Source organism: Chroicocephalus ridibundus, chromosome 19 (assembly GCF_963924245.1).
Source record: "Chroicocephalus ridibundus chromosome 19, bChrRid1.1, whole genome shotgun sequence".
NCBI lineage: Eukaryota > Metazoa > Chordata > Aves > Charadriiformes > Laridae > Chroicocephalus > Chroicocephalus ridibundus.
The window spans coordinates 2001717-2020039 of NC_086302.1; the positions used below are offsets into that span (position 1 = coordinate 2001717).

General features: G+C 43.2%; 1 protein-coding gene across 3 annotated transcripts in view; it reads right to left on the reverse strand.

Moving 5' to 3' along the window:
• Positions 1-18323, reverse strand: part of CSMD2 (CUB and Sushi multiple domains 2) — a 297274-nt gene that overhangs the window by 267953 nt on the left and 10998 nt on the right. For all 3 annotated transcript variants that reach the window (XM_063355710.1, XM_063355709.1, XM_063355711.1), the window contains exon 2: positions 1421-1637. In XM_063355710.1, the coding sequence (XP_063211780.1) occupies positions 1421-1637 (217 nt within the window). The remainder of the gene's footprint in view (positions 1-1420; positions 1638-18323) is intronic.

The window sequence follows — 18323 nt, forward strand, 5'->3', positions numbered from 1 at the left end:
TATCCAAGCTGTATCTCAGAGTTTTGCGGTCAACTGTAGGAAGATGCCCTTTGCCGTTACCTCTACCTATAATCGTTATCGTGCTCACGAGTAGCTCAGAGCAATACCTGGATGCAACTTGTCTACAGCATCTTACTAATTTACTCCACCATGACCCTACTTCTGAATTCATTCTTGGATTTTGCTTCTTCAGCAGAACCTCCCCTTGACATCTAGAGGGCAAAAGGAAGCATCTGGCACAGCTGATGAGCAGAGCCATTTGCCAGGGGCAACTCAGGGCAAGAGCAGCATTGACTACCCACCATACAAAGTTTCCTGAGCAGAATTTTATACCAGGCATAGGCATCCTTTACATAATACCCAAAGCACTATGCTACCTTCTGATTAAGTGATGAGGTCCCATAATTAAGATGATTCTCAAGCACAGTTGCAAGATGAAGATACGATTTATTTGCATAACTGAAATCATCTACATAAAGAGCTGATTTGCACCAGTGATTCTTTAACTCAGATGTTCCAGTTGGGTTAGACAAGACACTGAGGTCAAAGGATCTGTCCTGAACTAAAGTGGTTTGAAGTAAAATTAATTTCCAGGATGTCCATGACTATTGCATTCTTACTAGGACTGCTAACACTGGCTACTGCCACTGTTTCTATTACTTTTTGAATATATTACTGTCAGACTTCAGCTGCAATCAGACACCCCATCAGACACCAACAATCATGTCACGAGTCACCCAGCTGATTTCATCTCTGCCTCAGATCTGAGGGTCTGAGATCATGACTCCTTCAAATGCAGAAGTCTGACATTTCATATAACATTTGCTACCGGAGCAATACATTTTTTATTTTTTTTTTCCCCAAAATCAGCCTCTCATTTAACTTTATATTAATACCAGGATGGTACCTGAAAGTCTCAGAGATGAAAACCCATGGAGAGTCTTCATACTAAACTATATTACTCATTAACTCCTTACCCTAAAGATCCAACAGTCAGTTGGATGTGAGAGAACATCACCCCTGTCCAGCTGGTGAACAGACTGCAAGTTAGAGAATTACCCAAATGCACCCAACAAAGCATTTGGCAGAGCTATAAACTGAAACCCATTATCCATCCTCCCACACAGAGAATCTCTTTTGGATTGAGGGAAGCTCCTCTGCACATTAGCTCTGCTTTCCTCTTGCTCCATTTTCTAATTAACTTCTCTGGATGTCTAGAATGACTCTTGATAAATCATTACTGTCAGGCATTCAGAGAAACATTTCAAACCTTATCAGAGATAAGAAATCAAAACAACTATAAGAACGGCTCATGAAGAAGCACTCCCAGTTTATTGCAGCATAAACCTCCAACCCAGATTTAATCCCAGTGGCAGAAATGGGAACATGTTTATAAACATCACTGTTATGAACAATGTACCTTGTTCTCAGGTTCCCCTGCTGAGGCAGTCCATCGTAGATAGATAACACATCAAAATCTTCCTCTAACGCAAAGGACTGGAAAACAAGCTGTATCCTGTTCTGCTCCTCAGCAGTGATTGTCCACGTGCAGTTTGCATAATTTGGATATCCGTACGGAAAGCCTGGACTCTGTATTGTCCCATTTGGGCCCTGCAAAACGTGACTGCAGTTCTGGGCTGGCAAGAGAAAAGACAAAAGTACAAGTCAAATGGTGTAGGATACACGTTTAATATCGTCACCATCAAAACAGATCATACAGGATTCTTTCCACTGAATTTCTTCTCAGTTCATGGTCCCAGGGAACAGATAAAGGTAAAATCTGAAGATTCATCTTTGTCCTCCCTGCAGGAACTTGGACCCCAGATACCCATCTCTTGGGCACCGCTCCCTCTAGCTCTAAACGTAATGGGCTAATAACAGCTGGATGACAGCAGCTGCTGACTGTCACTGGGAAATAGATGCTTATTCAAACGTCCTTTCACAGCCCACGACAAAGTCCAACTCTTCATTATACACCGTGCGTTTAGGGATTTAACATGTTTCAGGAGTGCCTGGCCACGCTGGGTGCCTCAAGCATGAGGGTTCAGAGGCCAGAACAGCAGAATAATGACGCCAAAGCCCATCGTCCCTTTTACCCTCAGTTCCGCTTGACTAAGGGACAGAAGATCAGGGCTCAACTGAGCAGACAAAGAGAGACAGACCACCCCTCACCTTGAAAGGCCAAAAACTGTAATGGACATAATACATAATGAGGAACTGAGTCACCAAATGAGTAGTCTGTCTGGACAAGATTCCATAAAAACTGAATGGCAAAAGATCAGAAATTAAAGTTGTCTGGACTCCAGAAAGATCAGGACACAATTCTAAGGCTTTAATGAACCAACCATTCTCGAATAGTTATTTGAAACAAACAAAAACCCAAACCCCCCAAATCTTTGCAGCTTCTCAGAATAGCAGTTCTTTTTCCTCCCATCCACATTCTTTCAGGTAACCACTGCTCACCATTGAAACCACCTCCCAGCAGGGAGAAGAGCCCGTGGTCTTTATCCAGGGCCTTTCCACGCAGATTGCCATAAGGGAAAAGCATGTGCCCACTTGGTCTCTGGTCTGCCTACCCCAAACTGGAAACTGTACCTCTGCAAACCAATATGGACTGTGGCCCAGAGCTGCCATCACCAGTAACGCTACATCCCCCTGTTAGGCCTGACAGGGAGCATCAGGAAAAAAAGTTGCTGGCCAGACCCAGCCTTCTCAGGCTGCTCTGTTTTCTCTCACCCAGCTCTGAAAGGTTTCAGCTCCTCGTGCAGGCTCACCACATAGCAAATGTCTTCCCATCAGTATTCCTAAGGAGCTGCTGTAGAGCTGCATCTGCTGAGAAGAAAAGCACAGTCCTGTACCCACCAGCTAAATACTCAACACCTTCCTCAAATCCATTTTTCCTTCCCCAAAGCAGTACTGTGAACACTCCGTCCCAAAGATAAAGATTAACTGCCTTGATGTACAATTTCTGGATATATGAGATTTTCTTCTCTCTGGGGAAACAGGTACGTAAACGTGTGTTGCGAAGAGCCTACATGACAAATGCTCCTTAGTGTTTTCCTCTCTTTACTGATACTTTACACAAATGTCTTTGAGGGACAAAGAAAAATTCACCCCAAACAAACTGGTGTGACTCCTGCCGGCTTTAATGGAGTGACTCCTCCACACCAAAGCTAAATTCCAGACAGCGTGCAAGGCAACTGTTTTGAAACCAAAAGCAGAATTTCGCCTTTATCCATGCTGTGGCCAGCACCAGAGCTGCTGATCGCTGCTGCCTGCGGTGGCGCTGGCTTTTCTTACTGATGCCGGATTGTTTACCCCTGCTCATGTAGATAACCCAGGCTTTCAAGTTGAAATGAATTAGATTAAAAATTACTTCTTTGATTTCTCGTTGCTTTTTTCAAAGGCAGGAATGGCATTTGCACTTCTGAGTGCCAACCAGCTACAGGTACAAGAACTGCAGAATAGTGCTCATTAAAACCAATTATAATTAGATTGACCTACTTTGGTGCAAAAATGCTTAGTGGAACTTCTCTCTACAAGACAAAGTTCACGCCTTTATGAATCTAAAATGGTCCATCATATTTACTACCCAGGGAATCTTTTTATATCTGGTTTATTATATCAGTGAGAGTTAGGACGGCCCCATAATCCAGCAGGGACCAAAACTGAGCTAGGCACGTCACTCACTAACAAGGGCGGGCTAAAGTACTTTGCATTTCTGTGGCACCTGGCATCTGCCTCTCTCAGGGCATTCTGTCAATACGTAATACAGACAAGAGTGAAATCTACCTCCCTCCTCCACTTCAGTCCCATTTAGTCAGAGTTCACTAAAAGGATGCATTAACTTGGTGCCAGAAAGCTGCACAGGACTGGGAATATTACCGTTATCAGAGTGGGAAAATTAGGCCTGGTTTGGTTTAATAACTTGGAGACTGCCAGAAAGCCATAAGCTTCACTTCTCTGAAATTCAATCACATCCTCCTTTCTTCAACCAGACTGGCACTCAATAGGCAATGTGGGGATATTGAATCTCTCTCTATCGCACATTTTTTATTTTAATCATAAGTAAATGTCATCAGAACAATTTAAGGAAATTGGGAAATTAAAGAGGCTGTATCTTTCCATTTCCTGATGGTATAAAAGCTACTGATGTTGCATGAAGTTCAGAAAACAAATTCAAGGTCACATGAAAGGCAAGAACCTTTAAGATCAATATAAATTTATGCTGGCCTCGCATAATCAGCAGTTAAAACAAAGAACAGAGGCCAGAAATATGTACATAATCTTAAACCTAGCTGAAGAAAAACAAATACCCGATAGAAAAATAGGACACAGTTTTATGACATATCAAATCAATCTACTGAAGTATTTTGTGTGTTCATGACTCTGACCAAGATGTGCTTTGGACACAGCTAAAACAAAATTGTTTACTGCAAACAAAAATTAGTTTTCCAAAAGCTGACAATCTGGAAAGCAATATATCCTTCATCAACTGTAATAGCAGGGAACTTCTTTTATATTGGACATCGCTGGAAAAAGTCAGCAGGCACAGGAAAGAGATCCAGGGAGCCCATGAGAATTTATGCATACGATGTAATTTGCTTTCAGGTTGGAGTTAGTTCAGCTCAGGCTTGACTGACAAAACCTTATCTAAAGTATATGACAAGGAAACAGTTTCTCCTCTGAAGACTTGCAAAAACAATTCTCTTTATCCCTTTGGCCCAGGAGCATGAATAAGTAGAAAGGTATGAAAGGACAATGCCAGTATCTGTGCTATAAAGTTCCAGGTGAATATTTGACAAAGGACAACATTCTTCCCCGATTTCTGGAGCGCTCCCTCCAACCCAGGAGTCTGACATGAGGCACCTCCACACACCTCACTGGAGTCACAGGAACGCCGCGGCTTCCCCATGGACCAGCCCAACTCCTGCCCTGCACCTCAGCTCTGACGGGGCTACGCCAGGTGGCCACAAGAAACAGTGACAGGACAAGCTGCACCCAGGGACCACATTCTGTACACCCTCTGGAGATGAACCGTCAGCCCTGGTATCAGAGCAGTCACAGCCCTTCCGGAATGGGGGCATTTCCCCCCTCTCAATTTGCCACTCTATTCAAAAGCTACAGCAAAGGAGAAAGGCTAAGGGATCAGATGTCATCTAAGGGGATCTAAGGGACAAAGCTGAGGAACCAGATGTCATCTGCCAGAAGACTCAGTGTGGCACTGTGAATATCGATGCAGATATTCCAGCTAATATTATTATTTATGGACTCGTACTTTCTGACAGTGTAACACCAACATGAAACTCATCAGTGGATATGCGTTTGTGGGCACATGTCCTGTTTTGTGATGGAGATGACCAGTCTGAGAACGGAGCTAATTCTAACTTGTGTTCTGCCAATGCAACCTGCTATTTTCAATTCTGGAAAGTGGTTTATTATGAGAGTATATCTTTTTAATGAATGCATCAGTGTAATTTTATTGCAGTAGCACTTAAAGTTTCCAGACAAGGACAAAGGCATTAACGTACTTGGCACTGTTTGGTGGACAGAGCCTTTCTCCAAAGGGATCACAACCAAAGGGGGAGGAAAAAAAACACAACCCAAGGAAACCAACACTCGGGGAGGGCTTGGGGCTTTGCAGAAAAACATCTTCATCCGGGGCACAACCATTTTCTCAATGATAGAACTTAGAAGGCAGCTTTACCAGCCTCCACCTACAATACTTGGTTTGTGCAATATACATCGCTTGAACAATGTAAACAGATTGATCAGCTTCACTTCAGGCTCATATACACAAGGCAAATGATGAAATACTTACTTTGCAATATGCTTAGAGAAGAACTGCATTTCTAACAGAAACATGGGCTGCCTGCGGCATTTTACAATATATGGTTAACCCACATGCCACAAAACTTAACAGGACTGGACACTTAACCAGAAATTAACTATCAGCTGAATACAGCTCCGGCTGCCCCCTGCTTGAGCAGAAAAACTGTGACCCCTCAAGCTTCAGCCTCTCGCCATGAGGAAGGTTGGAAGAATGTCCCCAAGACTTCTTCTGACGGCACAGGCGACATGACTGGAGACAGAAGCTAGTGGGAGGTTTATTTACACTGTTTATCTGAAGTTGTTTAGACACGTGAGCGTGGGACGGTTCTCCTGTCAGTCCCTCCTGCTTTAGAGAGGCCTCTGTCTAATGCAACACGGCTCCTCGAGTTCTGGAGCTGAACCACTTCACCCCCCAGCGACTACAGTGTGGGTAGCATTGACTGTTCTCGTGTCCTCGGCGTCTTGTGACTGGCAGTCATGACGGCCACTGTCCAGTGACCACAACAAACCAGTTCGCAAAAGAGGAGACTCAATCATTCAAGCACATTCATAGCAACAGAATTTTGTTATTTCCTTCAAATACATACCGGAGTGAGCTGCCCTGGCTGCTGTACCCTGCTGTACCCTGCCAGTGTCCTGCCTGGCACTGGGTTTCATCACTTGACATAGAATTTCAGCAGCTCGACAGACTCAGATAAACTTGTACATTCAAATTCTGTCACTACAAACCTTCACCAAGTTGTCAGAAGCTCAATAATAAACAAAGGCATTGTCTGACATTACAAACGCAAAGGAAATGGGTACAAAACATCATCTTCTACCTACTTCCAATTCCTTAAACTAACCAGGCCAGATCCACGGTGGTGTAAATCAAGGAAGTGCTTTAACTCTGTTGATTTACACCATATTAATATCTAAGGAAGTAATACTTCAGAGGGGAACAGAATTGCTTTCTGAAATGCTTCCTAAAATCTAAGTTGATGCTCTTTGTTTCTCAGCAGAAATCTAATTTAGCAAACACTGATGTATCGTCACTGCACAATTCAAAAGGAACAAATATCAAGTCATATACACTGTCTTACCCTCAGCAGTATCATCTAGTGGTGATACATGGCTGTCTGCTTAATGCAGTAGTTTCTGGTATTGTCATTTTCTTTAGTTATTGTTACTTAGGCACAAATGTTTCTATTTTGTGTTGTTCTAGTCCATTCAATGAAACAGACGAAAATAAAAACCTCTCTCCCAGAAAACTGAAATCCATATCCTGCAGACACACAAACACATTCTGTCCAGGCCTAAAATACCAAGGCCAAATCCTACTCATACATCAGTAACTTCTCAATTTTTTCTATTTACATTACTGTCCAGAGTCATTCACCTTCATTGCATAGAAGTTCTCCACGCTGAGACATTAGACCCAACTCACAGAGAGCACTCCAACGCTAACACAGGTTTCAGCATCCCCTGCGAGCGCATTCGGAGGCTGCGATGGGTAGGGTAGAGCTCAAGGATGGAGACACAGTTAAAGCCGCCCAGCTCGGCACAGAAGTGCCCTGGCTTTCTTTGTGGGATGAGACGTGTGAAACCACACTCAAGTCCTTCAGCTTCTCAGCCGACTGGGTACATGCCCCAGCACAGGATCAACACCTCAGGTCTGAGAGGCCTCAGAACAGGGGTGTCAGGAGTGGAGTGTCCCCCAGCCAGCTCCTTCACACGGGTCTTCTCACAACTGTACCCCCAAACAGAACATACTAGAAGCTCACCCCCTGTATTGAACAGTTCATTTTCAAGAATTCACATTTTTTTTCCAACACTGTTTGATCTGCCATCTAAATAGGAAAAAGGTTCTTCATTTTTCCCAGTGTTTACTGTTTTGAATCATTTATCAGCAGCTAATTACGCTTCTTTACATAGTAATCTTATAAATCATTACAGACAACCACAAATAGTAAGCAGTTTACCTATAGCCTAGCTTTGACTCTCGTTCACACAATTTAAGCGAACAAACAGGGAAAGTACCTTCACACTTCATAAATTTAAGTCTTGTTTCCCTAAGTATTCACCTTTTCATAGTTTTAACTTAACCTACAGTCTTATATCAAAGCCTTCTGGGTAATAAATAATGCAGAGACATTCCATTAACTATAACTTTTAATCAAAAGCCAGTGGATCCAAGCACATCATCAAGGGGATGATTTACATCTCAGACAGCCAGTGCCTTTTTCTCTCTGAGCACGTGGAGCGATAAACTGAAGAATACGAGGGCAAAGAACAGGCATTTTCTCTGAATCCAGCTCACGCCACTACTGCCAACTCCAGAAAGAATTATAACATCCACCTCAAATCAAAAGCAGTATGTGAGTTTTCAGCAGGATGGCACAATACTGCGATACCGCAAATCAAACATACCATTCCTGAAACCAACTCAGTCACCTCCAGTTCTCTGGGGAGAGACGTTACTTCGCTTCCATTCCAACAGTCTTTCACTCCCACTCTGTCATCACTTTCTGTCCCTCTTAGTGCTGCCCAGGCATTTACACTGTTATTGCCGAGATCTGTTACTCTTAGGCATTGTTCCAACGTTAGCATAACAATTCCATTTTAAGGGCTTCCCAAGTAGAGAAGAGGAACAGAAATGATGATGGTGGAGTGAAGATGCTGTAATAACATATTTAGGTTTTCCCACATGTACCGTCCCTTGCTCTCCCAACCAAAAAAAAAAAATCTGTCTTGGAAGGTTATGTAAACTTCCTATGCATGTTTGGGATTTTTAGTCACGTTGCTGAGCTTGGAGTTCCCCAGCACAAGCTCCAACCAAACCACCTTACAGCTGGAAACTGCAAATTCTTGCCCTGCTGGAACTTCCAGCTGTCACTGCATTATCCTCACGCACTGCCACGCCGCTCTGTGCTCATGTAATGTTTCCAACATATCTTAAAAATGACACTTACATATTTCAGATTAGGGAAAACCTGCACAAAAGCATTGTACCTCTCCATTTCCTTGATGTCTGCCCCAGGTTCACCCGGTTATTACTTTAGACCATGGCATTTTCTCCTACCTACACTGGACTCAAGGAAGTTTATTCTCCCCAGCCATCTCCTTCTGAGAAAAGTGATTTTTCAACCTGCAGCTCAATGCCCGTGGGCATCTGTGAAAGGCAAGAAAGGAAAATAGCCTCATGTCTAGTCTTTTAAATTCTCTAGAAATGCAATAAGCACCAACATAGAAATAAAGGCACTTAACACTGCAACTGTTGAAGTCAACAGATCCAAAAATGTTGGAAAGCACTATTACAGACTAAACGAACCCAACCTGTTCGTTTCCTTGTTCAATGATGTTTCTGAACCCCGGTGAGGTTCTGGACTCTCCCCAGCTGTTCCATACCTGTGCTGAAGTGTCAAGACAAACACTGGATAGAGTGCTAGACCTAAGCCCAAGCAAGTTCAACAGTCCCTCGCTCATGGGGTTGGGAAGCCAACTGTCACCCTCCACCGGCACATTCCCCCTTCTACACCAAGCTACCCTTCTCCTTTGAAAAAAGTCTTCTCTGCTTTATTATCCTGTGTTTTCATATTTCATGATTGAACCTTGAAAAGGCATATACTTCCAACAGCAAGGTCAAAGGAGTTCTGACATGCTGTTGAGGAAAAAAGGAAAGCATCCAATTTCAGGTAACATCAAAAGCCACAGTAGGAGAAAACTTGAAATCACAAGAACATGACACTGCACATATGTCCTGTCTTACAGCTGCACTGCAGTCCCCTGACATGCGGAGAGGCCAGAGACTGCAGCTGCTGAAAAGCAATGCCTCATTTGGTTAAGCTAGAAATTGCCTAAGTGAGCACACGCTGGTCGTAACGGCAGCTGCCAGATCTTCCCTTGAGGCTGAAGTCTTCTGCTCCTACCAGAGGCAGAGGGGAGGGCAGCGTGGCACGTTGACCGACACAGGCCATCCCCTGCCAGCTTGCTTCACCCCTGCCCTGGAATGACCTGGAAACAGAAGGGATGGATTTGAGTCTTCAAGACGCTCATCAGCTTTTTTAATTGTTAAAAAAACCCCACACAACAAAAATAAAAAACAAACCCAACCCAACAGATTGCTATCAAAGGAGGGAACCCAAAAATCGCACTGCTCGTTGTGTAGCTGTAAGAACTTGAGCTGCTCTGTAGGAAATATCACAACACACACTCCCGTTGGGTTATCAAAGAGACATTACAGTGTCACGCTGGCTTTCCCCAGGTGCATGCTATATCTTTCTCAATCACCCCTGCAGATTTATATACCACTTTACCATCTGAAAAGCTTACAATCGAAACAGAATCAAAGCCAGCTAGAAAACAGGACAAGCACTTAGGAGTGAAGACTTGTACAGAGCGAGGGGAAGAGATGTATTCCCTCCTATTTTACTGTTAGAAGGGGAGGAAGGAGGGCTTAAGGATTAATAATAGAAGATATTATAAAATTACTTTGGAATTATTTTAATAAGCATTTAGAAAATCCCTGCTAACGCATGCTTTTTAATCTAAGCAGTACCAAGAAAGACAGAGAAGTCTGTGTTCATCAAGACACATCATCTTCCTGACCATTTACATCATTCATCTTAAAAAATATTGCATTTTATATGCACTAACTCAGGTTAGCTAGTTGGAGAGACACAGGCAGACATACTGCTTCAGACACCACCTGATCCAACATCCAGCGGACAGCAACGGACACAACGCTAGAAAACATTTCAAACGCGTAACAGAAAACTTTGCTTGGCCAACAGTGATGAGGAATTCAAACTACTAAATTACTCATCACTCCACAACACAGAATGCCTCAGTATCTTTCCACCAAATCTCAGTTTTCAACATCTTCCTCGAACATGTGGTGGCAAAGACCACATCCATTGCTCCATCTCGTGCATCCAACAAAGTGAAATGGGCTCTGCCTGTTCGGACTGTACGGCAAGGGAAGAGACTGTCTCTACGCTGTACTGATCATGTCTAGCCAAGCAAGCAGAGTTTGTTGATGCAAGGAGCGTACACAGAAAGAATATCCTGAACCTTTTAACAATGAGCAAAGCATAGGAATCTTGTCGGCAAGGCTAAATATACTACAGCTCACCCTGCTTTACGCTGAGTTGAGCTTTATCAGCATAGTTACTAGTGAAGATTTGCCACACCGGCGTCTCTTTGTACTTGTGAAACCGGAGTAAGGGACTCAAGAATAAGATCCTTCATGTAAACTGAAGATCTGTTTCTTCACCCTCTCTCTCATACACAATAAACATCATGTAAATCCAAAGGCTGGGGTACGGCTACACAAAGCACCCGCAGTTAGTGCTGAACACAGAACCAGGAGCATCTCACACCCCCCACAGCCCCAGGCCGGGCTTTCTCTGCAAAAGGACGAGGACGGTGCCCTCCACTCCTGTGGGGAAATAGCATATATTTTTCACTGCCTCAAATCTGAGAGAGCACCACCTGGAAAAGGAACACGCCTGCTGACTGCAAATCCATGCCAGAAACAAGCCTGGTTACAGAAGGTCCTCACCCTTTTGTCCTTCCCATCTTTAGCATGAAGTGACCACCCTATCTCAGACGAGCATAAAGAACCTGGTGACTTGCTTCACAGGTGACACGAGGGGAAAAAACACCTTGTGAGGCAGTAGGCAGGAGTCTTGCACTAGCGATGCACTTCAAGCCATCAGTGAGGGACAGACTCTTTCATCTGTCCAGTACGTTTATATATATTTATATATATACACACACACTCCAGAGGTGTTCAAGATTCACACGTCTGCTCCAGAGCCCAACACCCGCTGCTGTACGCCTTCACCAGAGAGGGCAAACCAGCCAATTCACCTTGTGCTGCTCCAGTTCCCCGCTGTACCCTGTTCTAACCACACGCGTGCACTTCTGTCCTATGACAAATGCGAAGAGCAGTACTTCATTTCACATCCTTTGTTTGCATTAGAATGGAGGACATTCACCCTTCCACTGCACGAGTGACTGTGAGCTCATCTAAACGGAGCTTTGAAGAACCTTGGCTGAAACACATTCATGCATTAAGATTTCAAAAACCCCAAAGAAACAAAAAACAGCCAAGCGGATCTAGGAAGAAACAAGACCTTTAGACACTTTAAAAAAAACAGCCACAGCTGGCTCTGCTTTAAGCATACTCCCCAGCTTCTCCCCTGGAGTGGCTCCTGAGAGAAGCAGGTCCATTTCCTAGAGCAGATGCTCCACATGTTAAGCGTTGCCCGCTGTTACCGCAGACGGGTGTCACCCAGGGCAGCTTCAGCCTCAGCTGAAGCCGTGGTGCACTGGCTGCGTCACAGGAATTCCTCACACACACGTAGCCTACCCCACCCCAAGTGCCAGGCAATGGGACTCGGCTGAAAGACTAACGGAAAGGGTTTCAGAGCCCCGCACACCACCTAAAGGTTTGGCTACCAGGCGACTCTCAGCTCCTCTGATTTTTGCCGGGCAGTGGCAGAAAGCTGTCTGTAGGTATTCAAGGAAGCCTGAAGGTCATGAAATTAAGAACAAGGCTCTGCAAGCCTCATGACAAGAGGCTCCAGTATCTTTCATCACAAATTACCATTCTAACCAGCTCCCCAGCAGCCAGCGGCTCCGTCCCCATCGGCGGCGGCTGCGATGCCGTGACGTTGCCAGGCACAGTTGCTAGGCAAAGGCACACATGCAACAGCTCGACTGCGGCTTCGTTACAAGGCAGCCTTAACAAAGAAGCAAGGGGAGGGAAAAAAAAACACCCCACCCTTGATTTTATATACACACGGAAATTTCCCTGAACGCTAAACAACCAGTTAATGGAGTTTGGCAATATTGCAGACAAACCAGCTTTCTACTGCGTGGCTTCACTAAGTCACAATTCATTTCCTTCCTCTCCTTCACAACGTTCACGCCTTCTGTATTCAGCAAGACCCATTGTTTGGGGTTTTCTGCTGAATTCTGGGCATCGTGGGAAGCCAAGGAAAGTGGTCGGGAAAAGGCAGCAGGAGACAAGGAAAGGGAAGTGGCATCCCCGGACCAAAGCAAGCAGGTGTGACTATTCTTTGCGATTAGCCCTACACACACTATTTTGGACCTGAATTTTGGCCTAGGGCCTCTTAGCAACAGGGCTCTGAGATGATGAGCTCTACAGTAATGTTTTAAGCAAAGCCAGAGGCTGCAGGTGTTTTCATGTATCTCCAGGACACGGGATGTGGCCTCTTCTCTCTGGCACCAGACACAGGAACAGAGATGCTCCCATCCAGCTGCTCGGAATCAAGCATTTTATCCAGATGACATAGTATTAGCTACCTCCAGGACCACAAGTATGAGATGCTTCTTAAACAGCAGTATTTGAAGCCTCAGAGTAAAGGTTAGAGCCACAGTGAGTCATTAATACAAAGAGCAGATAAATGAACAAGCATTTGTAGAAATAATCAGCTAGTAATGGAGTCTGTCCCTCTGCCTGACAGGCTGTTAGCCACCTACCTGCAACAGATCTTAACCAGAATATTCCAGAGTACGTTATCCAGATCCACTTGGAAATACAGTTTATCCTTGTAACACCTGCTGGAATGAGAAGCAAGATCTGCTCTTCCTCTGTACCCGACAGATTTACTGAGTGCATTAAGTACCTGTTTTAATACTGATGTTCTTTGGCAGAAACTTAAAGCAGGGCCTATTGTGATCACTAATATCAGTGTTCAAAGTTTAAAATTTTTCACACCAAATGGGACTTCACTAAATAGAGGGTGTGCGAAAATCGTAGGAAGAAAGATGGTCTCACTCTGCTTTCAGCCTGAGAGAACACACAGGAGACTTCGACGAGCATTACAGCGAGACAGGTTCAGACAGGCTGGACAAGACGCAAAAACAGCAACTGAAGGCAAATGTTCACGAGTCTAATTTTTGAGTTTGCTGAGCCTTGAACGCACTGATGGACAGCTGGGCCTGGGCTCAGTCCCCAGCAAATAAAATTTTGAGTGTTCTTTGCCAGTTTAAGCCTCAGTTAGAAAAATGCAGAGATACAGCAAGTGACTACAAATTGGACTATAAAGCACATACATGGATGCGTGTTCACGTGCACAGATATGTATACACACACCTAGAGAGATAAAAAGTTAAAGCTAAAGAAATAAAAAGCTCTCCTGGTTATTACGTACTGTCTCCTTCCAGGCTCAGCAACCACACCAAACAATCCCATTTGTAAACACCTAAGCTTTTCCGTCCTGTACTTCCCACTGGAAGATTTGCATTACAGCCTTACTGCTTGGATAATTATAAACATTACTCTAATTTCCAACCTAAAATTAATTCATGACTAGTTTAAGCTCATTTGTTTTCATATCAACATTTTGTTAGCTTTAACAGTCCTCCCTGTTTTGTTTTTACCTGGCCTTGATGTATTTATAGAGAATAATTAGATCCCCTTGCAACCCTGTTTGCCAGGCTAAATAAGAACTCTGCGCTTTCTCTCTTCTAAGATACACCCCTCCATTCCCCAACCATCCTCCTCCCAACTTCAGCTCATTTCAGCTTGAATTCCTTGGGTGCAAAGGGCATCAAGACCACCTCAAAATCCTCAGGTTCCTCAATGCTTCATAAAAATCACGTCAACTCTTTCTTGTATCTGCTGCAAGACCCATTGGAGCTGCCTACACATATACTAAACCTTTCACAATTTGTAATCCGGAAACTCCAGGGTTTTCTGATTGCTCTTAGGGGAACTAGATTTCACAAGTTAGGTTTCAAACTAAACACTACGTGACCTTCACGCCCCAAACAAGCCTAAACAACTGGGCTCCCAAATGCTTGCAACAATTCCACCCCTCACAAGCAGCCACTCATTGACAACCTAAAGAACAGTAATTACCTGCAAAAGTTCACAGCTGCATAATTCCTGATGAAACTGGGAATCTTGTGCAGACCATCCACTACTTGAAATCATTTGCTCAGCTCAGAGAAGTAACACACTTATCCCAATATTCAGCCAGAATGGCCTCTTCTCAAGGGATGTAATTTTCTCCCTTCAAAACTTTCCCTTTCAAAATTGTCTCTTAATCAATTTTGACGGCTCCCTTAGCACCACGACTCTTCTACACAGCCATTGTCAGCATAATAATAATACCAAGCACTTATATGGCTATTTCCATCTTCAAAGCACTTCACAAGCATTAACCAATTAATGCATATTCTTCCCATGCTGTCTCTAGTGTGAATAACAACGGCCTCACTGGGTTCTCCCGCGACTTGCCTTCATGCCTGTTCGGTTGCCCCAACACCCTTTAACAGAAGCCCACTGTCAGTCTCTTTTGCAGAGTCTGTGCATCCCATTTCAGAGTGAGCCAGAGAAGGGCTGCATCCTGCTCTGGGAACAGGAGAATGGCTTGGCAACACACCACGCAAGCTTGGGCCCTTCTCAACTGAACGCCAGAGCTAGCCCGAGCACATACGGCGTAACACACTGTTTAGGCACTAAGCTGGAACCTGGGAGGCCTTGACTTGTCCCTGGACTCATGGCAAGGTGTCAGAGAGATCAGGCAACTCCTTTGGGCAAGATTTCACGAAACCAAACCAAATTCAAAGGACCACAAGTCCCTTTTCAAAAGGAACTTAAGTGCACCAGATTTACAAACACTTTTTTTATAACCCAAGAACAGCAGACAGATGCCTTGTAGCCTTTACGATTGCACTGAGTTTTGCAGCTAACATATCCTCTTACAAAACCCCGCTGGGCAACTATACACGTATTTAGGCACCTAAACATCCTTGCAAATCTTGCCCCAGGAGTCCAAGACTCAATGAAACTGCTCAGAATGATTCAAAAGCTTCTTAAAAATTTTACTTTTATTTTCTGTCTGCATCTCTGAAGTGAACACAGTGAAGATTTAACTTCTCCCCACCTTCAGTCCAGACATCTATAAAAACGACAGAGGGCAGACACGGTTTGCTGCTGTCTGCGGTTCCTGGCATGCAGATCTGCTGAACCTCAGATTTTATCCGGCTCCCAGAAGTTTGGTGTTTCACCCAGCAGTTCATCTCAACACACAACTGAAATGAAAACTCAGAAAAAGAAAACTAATTTGATTAAAACATTTGTACAAACCTCTGCAAACGGACTCCACTCATAAGCAGCATTTTTACTCTGTCTCATTTATAAGGTGCTAATTATTATCTCCAAAACAAATTTTTCAATTTGTATTTCAATTATTTTCCAGTAAAAGAATATTTGCATTTAAATGGCTTATCCGTTGTGCTCAAACACAAACTCATTTTCATCTCAGGTGTGAGGACTCCTTTATCTCAAAAAAAAAAGTAAGAAAGGTGAAATAAGGTTCAAGGTGAAATCCATCTCACAAATCACAAGGAAGGTCTAATTTAAGGATTTGCTCATGATAAATTTTCATTATTAGTTTCTATTTCCCACCCGTTACCAAATCCATGTCATCATGAAAAGACTTAAAAGTAGCCGCAATTTCATGTGCCATTATTAGTTATGAAGCCGTGTGTCCATCTATAAAGTTCAACACTCCCTCAAGGCCAGTGAGAATGGAACGCGTCCCGAGAGACCTTTGACTTAGCTACAAATCTCATCTCACTAATAATTTAGAAGACCTCAGTCCTTGAAATTCTCACAATATTAACAATTTCATTATTACACTGATGGAGAACTGACAGTTTAAAGAGAATAATGCAGTGGATATAGATTCTTCTTTAAAAAGAAATCTGCCCTAAGCTCAGAGGGAGTTGCAAGCGTTTTTCCCCTTCCCCACCGCGTTTCAGCTTTTAGCTTGTATCTTTAAAATCAGTAATCTGGTTATATTTTCAGACATTTATAACTACATGGAAAGCAGAGAAGTTACACAAACCTACTATACACTTTTGGTAGTCGCAGGGAGGCCACCATCCCTTTTTAGCACCTAGGGCGTGGAACAGAAAGGAGACACAGAAGTTCTGTAGAAAACACAGAAGAACTAACTTCAAATATTCAGCTAATGCCATAACCAGCAAACGAGCTGCCACCACAGTGACCGCAATCTTATACTTTCAGATATATTTAAAAAAAAATCCTGAGTAAGCAGAGACTCCACTTATTAAAAGCTCTTCACTTCTACCACAATTCTCATTTCCCCACGCTCTCTGGAGAAGCGTGCTGTGTGTTTATGGGTGCTTTGAGATCTTCCAACGAAACACTCTGCCAGGCATTTGTATTATAACAGCTTGCACTTGCATTATCATATTTGAATTACAAAAAGAGGCAAACAGAAGGCAATTTCTCTGGGGAATTTTTGTTGGGATATAAATCCAATTTTTACTTGATTCCGTTAACAGCACTTTCACATTCACTTCCTTCAAGTATTGCTGCACTTGATATTTATTACCTAATGCCTACTTGTCACCTTGAGCAATCAATGAAAGTCACCAGAAGTTGACGGTACACAGAAAAGTTAACAATACACTTCACCCAATGGGAGGAAAAAAAGAAAAAAAAAAGACAGCCACATGCCCTAAACAATAAATAGCTACAAAAGGTTTCTGCAAGATTTTCTGTAGAAGTAGTGAAACATTTCAATTATGTTGAAATTTTCAGTCCCTTTACACGTGAATGTCATGTATACAACAGCAAAAACTAAATTCTTCACTGAAAACTATTAGCTCTGTTCTAACAAGAAGTGTCCCTTTGTCCAAACAGAACGTTGACAACTGGTGGATTCTCTGAATCGACAAAACCAGACTTATTTTTATCCTGTTCTGATCCAATTTAGAAAAATTCTCATTCTAGGTGCCAATCTGTCATGACTTGCACACAAATATTCCCACTAGCTCAGTGGATCAATCGAATCGTATGCAAAGTCCAAGTCATTTCCGTACAGTTTCTGTATCCTGTGACCTCCACCTGTGTATAACCAAAGAAACTCAGAACTTATTTCCATTACCATTAACATTATATTGCACTATTTTATTTTTCTTTCACCTCCTCCATTCGTTTAAAACCTCATTTTCACCCTTAGACATATTCTATTTAATCTTAGTTTTCAATCCCAAAAGCAGATCAATACCTTTCTTCTTCAATCTACATGGCCCTCAATCAAAGAGTTAACAAGGGGTGAATTGAATCGACTTGTAGGTTCAAATTGGGTATTTTTTTTTTTGTGAAAAGCCTCATTTGCTAACTGCACTCATGGAAAAGAAGGGAAAAAACTCCCCATAATAGCCCTCAGTATTAGATTCCTAGGCAAAAAAAGGTCCTAATTTGTTCTCTAACATAGGACTGTCGCAGCCTGTAGCAGGAACAAACGACAGACCCTCCCATAAAACATTATTTTCTGCAGCACTTTAGTGAAATGAACTTGCTTTTCCTAAGACGGTCTCTTCCAGTTTGAACCCACCCAGCTGTTTATGAAGAGGTAACAACAGCACGGGGCTTGCAGGGTTGTCTCCACTATCTTCAGTCTTGCCAAGGTAAAGAAACCAGCACTGTATGTGCT